We start from the raw sequence: 15,645 nt of genomic DNA on the forward strand, positions 1-15,645 counted from the left end.
AGACATGAGGAAAATACTTTTAGAAGGTTGAATCCAAAATCTCCTAGACTGTGAGTGCTTCCACGAGTCGTCGTCGATTTTGTTTCTCAATGGAGGGGGCGATTGACATGTCCTTCCCGGACGTATGAACAGTCTGCTGAAGTACATCATCCCGCCTGATAGATATGAATCTTGGAATAGAAGTTACGAGATTAATGGAAGTTCATGTGATAATTGTTGTGCTGCTGTTACTATGATTTTTAGTGCATTTCGTTATGATGTAAAATGTTGTTCTTAATTGCATAATCAAGATAAATATATTCTGAACCTAGATGTTAACACGTAAGTCCTGATTTTGTTAATTTACTGCAAATCTTAATGTTTTCCCGTGCCCTGGGAGGTATCATGTGTATACCGATATACAGTCTCATGTTACTCATTCTCAATTTGTATTGAGATAAATCTATTCTTATGGATATTAATATGCTATAGTTGAATCTGGCACGACCGTGTCAAGCTATAGATTTAGGATAGATAATATCATTGTGTAAGCTGAGTTTCAATACTGAAGTCTCACTGGTAAGACGAAACACTCCCATGATGCTTTAGATGTCACAGTGCTTTCTGGAAATCTTCAATTGATGGTTTATTTATTTGAGATAGGAAGGCCAGCATTGAAACACACAGGTGGCCACATTTTACATCCTCAAAACCCTGGATACGCTCTTCACTATAATAGAGATTTGGAGTATTTGGATAACTAACTAAACGTATGCCACCAAAAGAATCAAAAACAAAAGCTATGTTAGCTTGTTTGTAATAACAGATCCAATGAGTGCCCTGATTTTTGAAACTATCCAAATTGACTACAGCACACACTTTTTTTATATGGTCCGTTGATGGGTAAGGAATCTGACATGAAAACACCTCCAAAGTGTTTAATTTTCAGTAACTTAATCAAATTTTCAATATCGAAGTTGGATAATGGTTCTTTTTTTTATATTTTCTCAGCATTAATGCCCTTGCCCTTTTTCTCCGTTGCCAGATTATGTTGTTTCTGCTCTTCCAGTTCAGCTTTGTTCTTTATTGCATCAATAACGGCTTTTGCTATGGCAGCGCTACCCCCTGCTAAACTTCCCACGGCACCCAGAGCTGCTAAAGTGGCTGGAATACTAAATATGAAACCACCGGTGTGTTTCTGTTTTCTGGAATTTTGCAATCTTTTCAACTGAGGTGTACTGAGAGTTAATTTAATTCCATGGCCCCTACTCAAACAAGATATTTTCCTCTCCTGTTGTTTTTTGGTGAGGAGACTGTCTAGGGATCTCAGAGATTTGAGATCTGAATAAGGTACTTGGTATACAATACCTTTTAGGTTTCATAATGATGGGTATTTATATATATATTTAGAATATATTATAGTCCCCACCCCAATTTTTGTTTTGTATTCATAGCAATGGTTGTACCCAGTGCTCCTATTTTTTCACCTAATGAGGCATCTTTGCTGATTAGTCTTCCAAATGCTGCTTGCTCCAATTTTTGATCAGCCTAATGACGGGCACCAAGATCAGTGTGAGTATTGTAGGCAATGTCATGATCTTTACAAGCTGTATCCAAAGGATTGATTCCTCTGTCTCCTCTCTCCAGTCTCTGTTCTAGTTTGGTCCCAGGACCACAGTATTGGTAACCAGGTAAGTGCATCTCAAAAGGCAGTTTGTTGATGATGTCATTAACCAAACCCTTACCCTTCCAGAATTTAGGGGTAGAGTATTAATAATTTTAATGAAGTATCCTATGCCTTTACTATAATTTACAATAAAATTGGCTAGTTTACCACTGATCATATTCACAGTGCCTATTTTTTCATTATGGAAATTATTGTTGCCGGCATTTTCCTCTCCTTCTATGACCAACAATCTATCTATGAGTTTTCTCACATCATCCACCCACACAAACTCTTTGGATAGAGTATTGTAGTGTTTGATGCCACTACCAGTTTTAAGTTGGTTCCATATGGGTTTGATCAGATTCTTGTATTTGTCCCCACTGCTAGATTTAACTCTGTTCTGACTGGCATCATTGTTTTGGTACAGAGCATCAGACAGTATCAGAATTTCTGAGTAACTCTGGTAATCTTCATCTGTACAATTTTTGGAGTGTTTCTTGGTAATAAGTTCCCACAGTACCAGGATATTTGGACCAGATACTTTTTCCACTCAAATTGATTTTTACATCATCCCCTTGAAATGTGACTCTAGATTTTCAAATTTTCCAAACCACTCCCTGAAGACAAGAGAAGAAGTGCTCTCTCGAAATGTAGTGTTAGAATTAGTATTACAAGCACTGGCCAATGAGTAATGTCCAAGTAACACACATGCTAATCTATGTGGTGGTTAATAGGGATTAAATAAGAAAATGCATCTTTGAATAGTGAAACAGACTATGTCGATTTTTTTTAACTTCCGTTTGGTGTTTTGCAGAATTTGCATTTTTATTCTAACTCATTTTTCTGCCAAGTATACTTAAAATATTTTTTTCATTGTGCTCTTAAATTAGTATTTTAAGTTATTGGTCACATGGCCTATACCACCAGTTTCACATGTTGGAAACTATTTTTAAGGAAGTTATTTTCCATTATTTCTCGAGTGACAAATTCTAAAGTTATGACTCCCCTGTGTCCATAGGTGACCTCTTGGTCGCCTCCAAAACTATGTCATTGTGCTTGGTAAAGCAAAAAGTTTCTTGTATGACAAATACTGATGCTAGGGATACAGTTGGATGGTAGGTGCACATTCATTCTCCTTTTAAAAACCTGCCACTTTGCTCAGTGATGCAAAACATTGTGATAGAAGGTGAAAATTCGTGGGAAACGTCCATTTGTGTGGGATTTCATGTAGCTGTTGGAATTAGTCCACGTAAGGTACTTGCGCCAAATAAGACCTAACTAACGTTCGGTAACTTTTTGTGAGCGAAATACAAGTTGGAACAACATTGTAAGAATATAAAGTATAAACATTAAAATTTGTGTAACTTAAATATCACAGTTGCAACAAGTTATTTTGTGAACACCTAGAAATGGGCCTTATTAGGAATGCCCATTCCAAATAAGGCACATACCTGACACCTAATAAGCCCCACCATTAGAATTGAATGAAAGAGTACAGTTTGTAAATGATACTACAGAAGGTTGTTCGCTTTATATGCGACCATTTTTGACGAGTACTCACCTTAAGAGATACCTTGCCGCCACCACCAATCATGTTCTATTGGACCCCCAGCATTGTGGACTATCGCCCGGCATCGCAGTTTCCATTGCAGCAAGCTCCGGCACAGGACAGGCATGTTAATTCTGTCCCACTCCTCCCTGCAAGCTTTCCATAGACCATCCAGGGTGCGCAGGCAGCGATGTTGAAGACGTCGTTTCAACAGTCCAAATGCGCAAAAATCCATGGACTGGCATCTGGGCTTTTCACAGGAATGTCTTCAAAACAGAATGACACGAATTCCTAATTCCTCTGCCATTTCCTGATAAAAACGTAGTGATGTTCTGGAGGTATGACTTGAAGCCTTGTCCATATGGATCATCACCTGGTTCGCGTCCATTCCATACAATTGTGTGATGTCTCTTCGATAGATAGGTGTCAGAATGGAGTCTTGGAAGTATCTGGCATTCACCTTCACTTTTTTGTCCACCTTGCATATCATCAACTTACCCTCATATCCGAATCCCGTCAGAACCATAAAGCCACGAGGGAAACTTTCCCTGCACTGACGAACAAAGTTGCTGTGCCCCTTGCCGTCAATGTCACGGTATGTGATCGCCCAAATGTGACCACCAGCAGTGAAATGGACATATGATTCATCCATTGTGACAACTTTCTTCCATTTGGAATCCACCAGGTACTTTTCATACAGTTTCCTGCAGTTCGTCTTACGTTCGGCAATGTGACGCGGTAGAAGGTGGTGTACACGGGCCTTCCACACACACTTTAACCTGAGGCACTTGCGAATTGTTTTGTTCACAGTTGACGGTGCAAGGTGAAATCTGTGGGCCATATCACCTTGAGTCGGGGGATTTTCTTGGCATGCCAATCTATGGATCCCCCTTCGCACTACGGGCGACACTTTGCTTGCAGCCCTTCTCCTGGTGGTCTTCGTGGGTGAATGTTTCGCAAGGAGAGCCTGTTGTGTGTAACGGGCCACAATAGCTTTCACAGTAGTCACCCCGAGTGTTAACCCATTCTCCCGACACTGTTTCACAATGCGTACGTATGAAAACTTTGCATGGAAAAGGGCCATTACGTAACCCTCCCAATACCGGTTGATTTTCGGTGCCATTTGATAACATTCACTACCAACACTCACACACCTACAAGGTCAGACACAACACTGCTCCCGCCAGCAGACCCATAGTTCCAGCATGATATGCCAGGTGGCAGCACTGAATCGAAAATGGTCAGATATAAAGCGAACAACCTCTGTTTGTACCAAGATCTCTAAACAAAAAGTGGGACTTAGATTGGAGTGAAACCATTAGGTTTATTTTGTACATAGGCATAGAGTAATTATTGATTGATTTGCTTTATTTTACTTTGCTTCTTGAGCCACTTATGGCTAATTTGCAAAGATGGGCATGAGTGATGATATGATGAAAGATACTCATACTCACAAACATCTATGCGCAAGCCAGGGTTCGAACCTGGGACCCCTGGCATCGTAACGCATAGGATAATTGATAAGAATCAGACATTTTTGCCAGGTATGTATAACGACGACAACTATTTATTACCAGTGAAGAACTAGCACTTCTGATAATTATGTAGTACATAGATTTTGTGAGCCTAACAAGGCACACAGCCCTTTTTGGTGCACTGGACTGTATTAGGAAACTCATAGTTTCCAGCGCATGAGCCAGTTTTTTATTTTTTAAATTTGTTTTATATTTTTAAGAAATATATTTTGAAATCTGACACCATCAACTGAGAGAGTATACTTTAGTCTACTCAGAGTGATATTTAGAGCACAAAATATTCTATGTGATCAGAAGTATCCGGACACCCACCTGAAAATGAAGTACAAGTTTGGGCCACCCTCCATCGGAAACACTGGCAGTCAATACGGTGTTGCCCATCCTTAACCTTAATGAGAGCCTTCACTCTCGTAGGCATACTTTCAATCAGGTGGCAGAAGGTTTCCTGTGGAATGGCAGCACATTCCTCGTGGAGTGCTGAAGTGAGAAGAGGTATCGATGTGGGTCGGTGTGGTCTTGGACGAAGTTGGTGTTTCAAAACATCCCAGAGATGTTCTGTGGGATTCAAATCTGGACTCTGCGCAGGCCAGTCCATCGGTGGACTATTGTTGTCGTCAAACTACTCCCCCACAAGCCCTGCAGTATGGACGGGTGCTCGGTTGTGTACAATGTTCATCCCTGAACTGGTCTTTGATGGTAGGCAGCATGAAAGCGGTTAAAATGTCAACGCAAGCTTGTACCGTTACATTGCCATGTAAAGCAACAAGGGGGCCAAGCCCCCTCCAGGAGAAACATGATCACACAGTAACTCTGCCACCACCGCATTTCACTGTTGGCGCTATACAGGGTGGTAAATGTCGTTCACCAGACATTTGCCACACCCACACACTACCATCGGATAGCCACATTGTGTACCGTGATTCATCACTCCACACAACCGTTTTCCATTGTTCTATGGTCCAGTTTCGACATTCCTCGCACCACGCGAGGTGGCACATGGCATTACCTGTGTGATGTTTGGCTTATGGTAAGCTGCTTGGCCATGGAAACCAAGTTGCCGATCCTCACGCCGAACAGTCATGGTGCTTGGAGTAGATCCTGATGCAGTTCGGAATTCCTATGTGATGGTGATGATGGATGATTGACGATTACGCTGTACGATCCTCTTCAACACTCGACAGTCTCTGGAGGTCAACATGGGAGGTTGGCCTGCACGCTTTTATGTTGTACACACTCCTTCATGCCAGTGGACCTAGGGATGTTTAGGAGGGTGGAAATCTCATGCACAGACTTCTTTCACAAGTGGCACCCAACCACTTGACCCTGAGTTCCTCAGACCGTCCCATACTGGTGTCTCACACTGTTTGCAGACTACTGAGTGCCGACCATGTGTTCCACGTGGTAGGTGGCACTACCGTGTCACCCTCTGTGATGAAAACAAGTTTCACGGTGTGTCCAGATACTTTTGATCACATAGAATACTTCATTTTAGTGTGCATTTGAAAGCAAATAAATGTACCTTGAAATTATAGCAGTGTGACTTTTTTTCCTCGTCATCAGTTAATTGGCTGCACACTGGCTCATGTGCAACAGATATTGAACATTAGTACTGCCTGCCCCTCCAGGTGTAAGGAGATAACAGAATTATCGAAAACTTTCTGGATTATTCCAATGATAACCTCAGGATGGGAGGGTGGGCCTTATTTGCAGCTGGGCGTTATTTGGAACATTTTTTTAATATAAAATTATGGAAATCATGTGCATGTGTCCCCCCATGCATACATTTTGTACATTTTATTTTTTTTAAGCCCAAAACACAAGAATGATGGCTTTTTGTGGCATTTTTATGTTTTAAGCACATAATGTGTTGAAATTTGTAAACATATGCAACACTGATTGAATATTATAGCATTTAAGCCTAAACTTAAAGAATGTTATAAATTTCTATATGTAATAAATAATGTTCCACAAATACTGCATTTATTTATAAATCTTTGGACTATTAGTTTTATTCCTAAATGTAATTATTGTAAGTGGTACCTGTCTTTTTGTTATGTGTTGTGTTATTGTTTGAGAAACAGTTCAAATTAATCTATTTCAGTTGTACTTCAGTTCAGAGGGAGTCATTTTACCCATAGTTGCCTTTTTTGTGTATTGTCTTTATTTTAAGAGTTCATGTAATCTTGATATATTGATACTTGAACAATTGTGGTTTGCTTGCTTTGATGACTTCTTCCATTCCTTGCTGTTTTGGCACAAATAACAGACATTATACAGTGCCTTTCATGGCCGAGGTGGCCGTGGAGTGACGGCTAGCGTGTCTGCAAGAAAGATCGCATCTGCTGGCTACATGGATGTAACTGGAACCGCTAGCTATGTAATGAAATATTCTCGTACAATTACATTGACAGTTACAATTAAAATGAGAATGTACCTTGTTTACAAGAGGTGTCGGAAAGTCCTCGAACATCCACATATTTACGGCATATTTGTAGAAAATTTTCACTAACACGTATCAATTCCTCTTCCGAAATTGCTTCACTTTCTCTCCTGATATTTTCTTTCAGTTCTTCAAATGCATGGCTTCTGTTTTAAAAGCTTGGTAGCTCACCATGCAGATGTTATGAAAATGTGTTTCTTGTTCAAGGTGCCAGAGGGATTTTTGAGGAGTAGGTTCCAGTCGTGCTCCAACATCTTCCAGTTTCTCCCCTGTCTCTGTTTCATCCTTCGCTTCTTATCAGGAACAAAACCTGTTTCCATAAATTTGTTCACAAGTATCCAAACACTGTCTCTGTGTGAAACAAGAACATCTGGGAATTCTGCTGCAAAACGCATTCTAACTTCCCTACAAGAATTCGTAATGATGTAAGAGTCGTACATGAAAATGTGCTGTTATAGATTATACAGATACCTTGGCATTATTATTAGACTGCAGAAAAAGCACCAGTATACGTAAACTAATACAAAACAATCTGAAACACTTGTTAACACCTTCACACTTCACAAACACGTGCAAGCTGGACACAGCTATCTATGAAGTACGAAGCACTGACGACGTGTCCAGTGCCGAGGTCAGCATGAAGCTGTGGGTCTAAATGCCGGCAGATATGATCTTACTTCCTGGTGTGCTAGCTGCCGCTCCGCAGCCACCTCAGCTGTGAAAGGCCCTGCAGTTCATTTGTCTGAATTGTCAAAATGACCAGGTGACATGCATGGACTTTATACAGAGTGTTTCAAAAGTCGTTCAACCCAAACTTTAGAAATTTTTTATCATAAAAAACATAAGAGATATTTACACCAGGTTTTCTGCATTATAAAGCCTCATCCATTGAGATATTTTTCAATGCTTAATATTATCACTTTACTCCACACATAAGATCAGATAAATTAATAACTGGCAGAAGGCAGCATTAAAATTCTTCCAGAAATGCACTTTTGAGTGAGATAAAGATATAAGAAATATCAAAGGGCCTTAATCAGATGTCTAATGACTGATGCCATGTCGATCTGTCATTTGACACCAGTATTGATCATGTGCAGCATTTGATGGATTTATGACTGGCAATTTTATGTATTGACTGAAAAAGTTCCGTTTTTGGGCATATCTCCATACCTGGCAAGACTAGCAGGTCGAAATTTTATCAACAGATGCATGCAACATGTGCTTAAATATTGACCATACGTTTGCAAGAAAAACCAAAATCATAATTTTGCACCGAAATTTGACTTTTAAGTGTAAATTTATATGCACCTGGCAACTCTATCATTCCAACACAGCTCATGGAGCTTGTTAGGAAATGGTAAGGGTGATTCATAAATGCGGAGGGAAGAGAATTCAGAGTAGCCAGGAGCAGCCTACGATTCACTCAAGAGTCCAATTTTGGTACAAAATCATGATTTATGATTTTTCACAAATGTATGGCCAATATTTAAGCACATGTTGCGTGCGTCTGTTGACAAAATTTCGACCTGCTAGTGTTGCCAGCTATCGAGATATCTGCCAAAACATCGCCAGTCATAAGTCCATAAAATGCTGCACATGATCAGTATTGGTCGCAAATGACAGATTGACATGCCATCAGTCATCAGACATCTAATTATGGCCCTTTGATAATTTCTTATATCATTTTCTTACTCAAAAGTGCCTTTAGGGAAAAATTTAATGCTGCCTTCCACCAGTTATTAATTTATCTGCTTTTCTGTATGGAGTAAAGTGATAATGTTAAGCATTGAAAAATATCTCAATGGATGAGGCTTTATAATGCAGAAAACCCAGTGTAAATATCTCTTACGGCTTTCATGATATAATTTTTTAAAGTTTGGATTGCGAGACATTTGAAACACTCTGTAGAACTTACAACTTTATTTGTTTGTTATTGAAAATCTTTGTGGTACTAGTGGCTATTGCAGCATTGCTAATTATACTTTTTTTCTTTTGAAAAGGCTGAGATGGAGAAACAGATTACAGTATTACAGGAAACCCTCACTGCACTTACCGAGCAGAAACTGGAGTTAACAGTGCAGGTATTCTTTACCTTGTAGTTGATTAATACTAGTAGGTACTTTTTATGGTGCTCTGCAAAGTCAAAAGTGGCCAGGGTACTTGGATACACATGTACAGTCACAGACAATTCTGGGTTGTCAGAAGCAGTGCTGTTATAATTATAACCTGTAGTGTAGTGGGGGTCAGGTTCTGCCTACCAACTGCTGGCCTCATGGGAGATCGTCCAACTAGTTATGGGGTGACGTGTGATCAGCATGACAAACCCCCAGTCATTGTTGCAGGTTTCCGTGACCAGGTTATGCTACTCATTTGTAGCTCCCCAATTTCCTCACTGGTCCCATACACAGGCTGAAAATCTTACGATAAAAGTTGTTACTCTTTCTCCAGGATACTCGAATCTGCACGGTCCGAATCCAAAACTTCATCTTAGTCCCTGTAGATGGTACGGGGCAGAAGCAGTGGTGCTGTAGTTCTAAAATTTTCAGAGGGTATACGTTAAGTTACGCAGAGCAAGTACCCATTAAATACATCATTTCCACAAAAACATTCTTTGATTATAAACGACCGCAAAATTTTAATTATATATTTTACGAAGTTTATATCGATAGCATTTGAATGAACAGGTCAAAGAATTTTAGCGGATGTGTAATTGTTGGCGTTAACTACAACAATAGATGGTATAACAATAAAAGAATGAATAAAAGGGAAAAAAAGCCAAAGTAGCAGAAAAACACATTTTAGGATGTAAGAGAAAATTAATGAAATTGACAATTTGCATGGTAATACTCATGGATCCCACTGTACAAACCTAAACATCCAGTAAACATCAACAGTAACACAATTTGCTTCTAACAACAATGCCATTTACAATAACACATTAACAATCGAAAGATCTTTTGGTGTGTCCTCTCTTGTCCACCATTACGTTTCTTCTTATCATTATTATTTGAAGTTTCTTTGCAACACTCATTCATACAGCATTGTACAGTGTGAACCATGAGTATTACTGTGCAAATTGTCCATTAATTTTCTCTTACATCCTAAAATGTGTTTTTCTTCTACTTTTGGCTATTTTTTTTCTTTTTTCATTCTTTTATTTTTATGCCATCTATTGTTGTAGTTAACGCCAACAATTACACATCCGCTAAAATTCTTTGAGCTGTTTTTCGAATGGTATTGGTATAAATTTCTTAATATACATAATTAAAATGTTGTGGTCGTTTATAATCACGGAATGTTTTTGTGGACATTGAAACCATTCAACTTCTGAAAGATGTAATTCCATTGATGGCATAACGATTATGATGATTATATATTCATTATTGGCATAAATGAATACAATAGGGAAGGCATTTTTAAAACACAAAATGCTTGTTTTAATGGTTGCATTTAAACATAGAGGTTACAGTAGTATTTTAGAGCCAACATTACAGCATGTTATTGTATTTGATTATTGACTTTTTTATATGCTGTGTACTGATAATAACAGTAAAAATGAAAAATTTAGAAAAGTACTTTGCATATTGCTTGGACCGAGCAATAAAGTCTTCTTTGGGAGCTGTTTCCACCTGTCTGCTCGAGAACACTCCAAAGTGCCTCTTTTGATGCTTCACCACACGTGACACTAGAACGTTTTGCTCAAACTCTTAAATTAGCATCACTTGCAGCAAGGTAGATTTGCAGCTATTTCATTTACTTCTGAGACTTAAATTCATACGGGGAAACTTGGCAGGTGCAAAGGGGGGGGGGGGTTGCTTGCTCTCCCAAAATTTTCGGGTTTATTAAAATTTACAATGTAACAACGTAATAATGAGTAATATTTGTAATTTCGCAAACGTCACAGCTCACAGGTATTTAGCTCCTGGACGCTGTTTTTATGGAATGGAAAACTTTTCGAGTCTCTTCCCCCAAAGTTAAGCCCCAGGTTTGATTCTAGTCCCTTATAATTAGGTGCCAAGTCTGATTCTGCCCTTCAAAATTAGGCCCAGTTTAATTCTGCCCCCTCGAAATTAGGCCCAGTTTAATTCTGCCCCCTCAAAATTAGGCCCAGTTTAATGCTGCCCCCTCAAAATTAGGCCCAGTTTAATTCTGCCCCCTCAAAGTTAGGTCCCAAGTTACGCCCATGCTTAAATTGATCAACTGGTGAGCCTTCTTGACATTATGTTCATGATAACGTGAAATTAGAAGCATTTAACAGAAATATGTTCACTGGAGTGATAGTCATATCTCATAAATAAACATATTTACATATTTGAATAAAATACCCTAATGTACTCGGTTCCTATCACTTACGGGTGCCTTGATAATCTCTTTCCTTTCAACAATCTGTATGTTAAAATGACTTTACAATTCTTAGGTTAAAAAATGTGGTTATTTCTAGTTCGAGTTTAGGTACCCTCAAAATGTCACAGGGAAAAATTATTCTGGCAGTGTTTACTTTCAAAGTTAATATTATTATATATTAAAATATGCATGTAAATATGCAAATAAATGTGCACTTTAGAAAACACGTTATCTTTTTAAACGTTTGATTGATTGATTATTAATTTTTCTGGCCTTGTCCCTGCATAAAGAGAGTCTGCGGTTCACTCAGCCTCAAATAAAGGAACCTGGGGGTAAAGGCGGCATGAGCTTGGTGCTGATCACATCACCTTCAAAATGACCAAGATCAAGAATGTGTTGGAACCTACCCCCACATCCCTTAACTATGTAATGTGCACTTTACCTTTACCGTTGGTTCTTTTATTTACTGTTTTTATTTGTTTGTTTGTTAAGGAATATTGGAAGGGTGAAGATAGTTTTAGATATGAGTTTTAATAATCAGTCATTCAATGAACATTATGTAACTATTAATTGAAGGGCTTGGGTGTAAAACATGGTAAGGGACATTTTGTTCATTTCTGAGTTCATTAAGAAAAAAGTTATTAGAACCTTTACTGTGGATAAATTGTTTTAAGCTCTGTTTACCAATTTCAGAAAGCTTCACTAAATGCAATGCAAATTGCATGACATGGCAATTTCACTCGAAAATTTAAGAATGGAACATTTTACTTTGTAACTCAAAAATGATCAAAATGTCACTTACCATGTTTTACACCCGAGCCCTTCAATTGCAAGGAGACGGATATTTCATATTATGATCTGTACCCGGTGGAGGCACATCGTGGTTCGGATTCCACTTTAAATTGTAGGTCCAGTCCCGATTACCCTTGCTGTGCATAAAGTGGACATAAAACAGCAAATCAATCAATCATATTGTGATCTGTACCTCAAAGCTTTCCTGTTTGTTAATGATTAAGAGATATTCTCAAGATATCAGCCAGGAGATTTCTAGAGGTTTACATGCTTTTGAGTGCTGATATGAGCTCACATTCAAGAACTGTAGATTGAATAAGCAGACCCTGAAGATGAGAATGAAATCATTATCTCTCCCTCCCAGAACTCACTTGGGTATTATCCTGAGAAAATATCTGCAGCCATAAACCTTCAGGTTTAAGAATGCTAGAGAGTTAATTAGTTAGTTATTATCCAGGAATTTTTTTGAGAGAGGGGCCAGATCTGAAAATGCAATATGTGTGTGTGTATTTATTTATTTATGTATATGAGAGACAAAAATTTCAAAATAGTTTAAATGTTTAAATGTTTTATTAGTTTTTATTTAATTTGCTTTCTGTTAATAATGATCAATAAGATTTCATATTATATTAGTTGCCATTATTTTGTATATGTTGCTACAAGATCTGTACCCAGTATTTTTTAAAGGGAGAGGGTAGATCTGAATATGTGGAACAAAGAGAAGATCAGAAGCATGGTGAGGTTCATTGAATTAGGTTATTTTGCGATGCTTTTCTGCCAAGTTTGTCTAATTGCAACGATCAGGATGAGTGATGATATGATGAAATTGATGAAAGAACACTTGCAAAGAACACCTAGGCCCAGGCTGGGATTCAAACCCGGAACCCCTGGCATCGTCACATGCTAAGCTAACCACTCCACCACGGTGGTCAGTGAAATGCTGTTGGAGTATTAGGTATAACCACCAATGCTGTGGTAATATTGCAGATACAGCTAGATCTACAATTGTAGATTTACAACATTATGGTCCAAATTAAGGGGAAATGATTAAATTCACCGGTACATGCCCCCCTTCCCTCATCCCAACCATCAGTCATGCAGTCGCTTACAGACAAAGGTGTCACATGGCATATAGCTTAGTGCTTATTGTTTACATTCAATTCTCCGAAGTAATTCAATAGCTCTTGTGTTCTGCAAATTAACAATAGTTTTCAAATTTCCTTTAATTTTCATATGCCTGCACCATTGAAGGGTCATGTTAATTCTACATTTAGAAAATAATATATTTGCAAATTATTAGTGCATATTGGCAGTTATTATTTTAATAAAGAACACATCTAAATGTGAAAGAGACATTTTTGCATCACGACTGCAGTTCGAAAAAGTCGGGGACAGGGACTAAATCGGACATCTTGTAGCTCCTTGCATCAATGGTTAGAAACTAAAAGTACCCAATATAGCAGACTACAGACTTCTACACAACACGTTCGTTGATGCAGGAACAAAATTTAAGTTTTTACAAATTTGAAAAAATCGTCGAAGTTATTTTTCTAGCTTTTTATAGGTTCATATTTAAATATTTCATTGGTGGAGGGGGCACCATGGCCCCCATGGCCACTCTCCTGGGTATGGGCCTGGTTAGTATCTATGAATTTCCTTGCTGTAACACTGTATTAGTACAGTGTGTTTCGAAAACTGTGCAATCCAAACTTTGCTTGTAACATGAAAACCATAAAAGATATTTACATCGAGTTTTCTTCATTATATAGTCTCATTCATTGAGATGCTTTTCAATGCTTAACATTATCAGCGTTAATATTTTTCCAGAATGCCACTTTTGGTTAGAAACATGTGTAAGGGTCATAATTAGACATCTGATGACTGATGCAATGGTAAAATATCGTTTGTAGCCACTATTGGTCGGATGCAGCATTTGATGGGTGTGGGACTGGTGATTGTATTAAGTGGAAAAGTTCCTTTTGTGGGCATATTTCCTTTGCTGGCAACACTAGCAAATGCAAAATTATAAATCAAGATTTTTCAGTAAATGGTCAATGTACATGTATGGTATATGCAGCCTGCATCTATTGATAAACTTTTGACCTGCTGATGTTACACGCTAAGGCGATTTGTCCCTAAAATGACACTAGCACTTAACCCATATAACACAGGCCTGCGAAATTGAAGTTGTTGAAAAATACAAGAGACGTGTACGCTGAGTATTATGTTATTGGGTGAGCTGATTTCGAAAATGACCTCCATTTTTTTCCATCACGTCAGGATTTTTTGTACAATCGATATCGATATTTTTGCTAAAATCCTATGTAAAAAGGAATTTTCGCGAACAATTTTGCATGCACTATCTGGCAACAGTGGTTTTGATCCATTTAAATCTATGTAAAATTGATGCTTGGTGATGCAAATTGATTTATTAGCAATTGATTTTATTTTGTATAGGTTTAAATGGAAGAAAACCACTGTTGCCAGATCGCACGAGCCACCTCTGGTCGAGAGAAAAACACAAAGTTCTCTTGCGTTTACACTTTTAACATCCCATTATGGTGAAGTTTCTGGAAAAAAAGATTGACCACGAGGAGCAATGTATGTGTACATGAACGTTTGACACAAATTGTAAACTGAACAAACAACAAAACCAAACACAAACAAAGTTTATATTTACGTACGTACCCTTTTGCCTTTGAAACTTCTTTTTGACGTTCTTCTTTTATGTGCAATCTCAGGCCTCTCTCGTGTTAACATCCAATAGTAGTCGGCGAGCATGTTCTTGTTCCGTTGTCCTTGATATTTGCACTTCATATATTTAATATCTTGGTGGAACCTTTCACCCTGTTCTTCGCTGATTGCTCCTAAATTTTCGGGGAAATAGTCCACATGTGAGTGAAGGAAATGTAGTTTGACACTCATGGAGCAACCCAACGCTTGAAATTTGTCCAGCATATTCATAACAATTGCTTTATAGTCAGGATCCTTGTAATTTCCCAGAAATTTACTGACCACATCTTTGAAGGCAACCCAAGCTTCTTTCTCCGTTGTTGTCATGCTAGTTTCAAAGTCTTTATCCTTCATGAGCTTGCGGATATCTGGACCAACAAAGATTCCCTCTGTCAACTTGGTTGCAGATAAACCTAGAAACTTTTTGCACAGGTATTTGAAACAATCGTCATCTTTTGGAATAGCCTTGACAAATTGCTTCATTACACCTAATTTGATATGCAACGGGGGTAACAATACTTTTTTGGGTCAACTAAGCTGTTCCGAATCACATTCTTGGTGCCTGGTTCAAGATTTTGTCTTTTAGCCATTCTTTCTTGACCCA

General features: G+C 38.4%; 1 protein-coding gene across 1 annotated transcript in view; it reads left to right on the forward strand.

The window, feature by feature from the left end:
• LOC145993939 (uncharacterized) overlaps positions 1 to 15,645 on the forward strand; it is a 102,346-nt gene that overhangs the window by 23,836 nt on the left and 62,865 nt on the right. The window contains exon 4 of the mRNA XM_083129902.1: positions 9,173 to 9,253. Coding sequence (XP_082986028.1) covers positions 9,173 to 9,253 — 81 coding nt within the window. The remainder of the gene's footprint in view (positions 1 to 9,172; positions 9,254 to 15,645) is intronic.

Source organism: Lepisma saccharinum, chromosome 10 (assembly GCF_977018435.1).
Source record: "Lepisma saccharinum chromosome 10, izLepSacc3.1, whole genome shotgun sequence".
Taxonomy (NCBI): Eukaryota; Metazoa; Arthropoda; class Insecta; order Zygentoma; family Lepismatidae; genus Lepisma; species Lepisma saccharinum.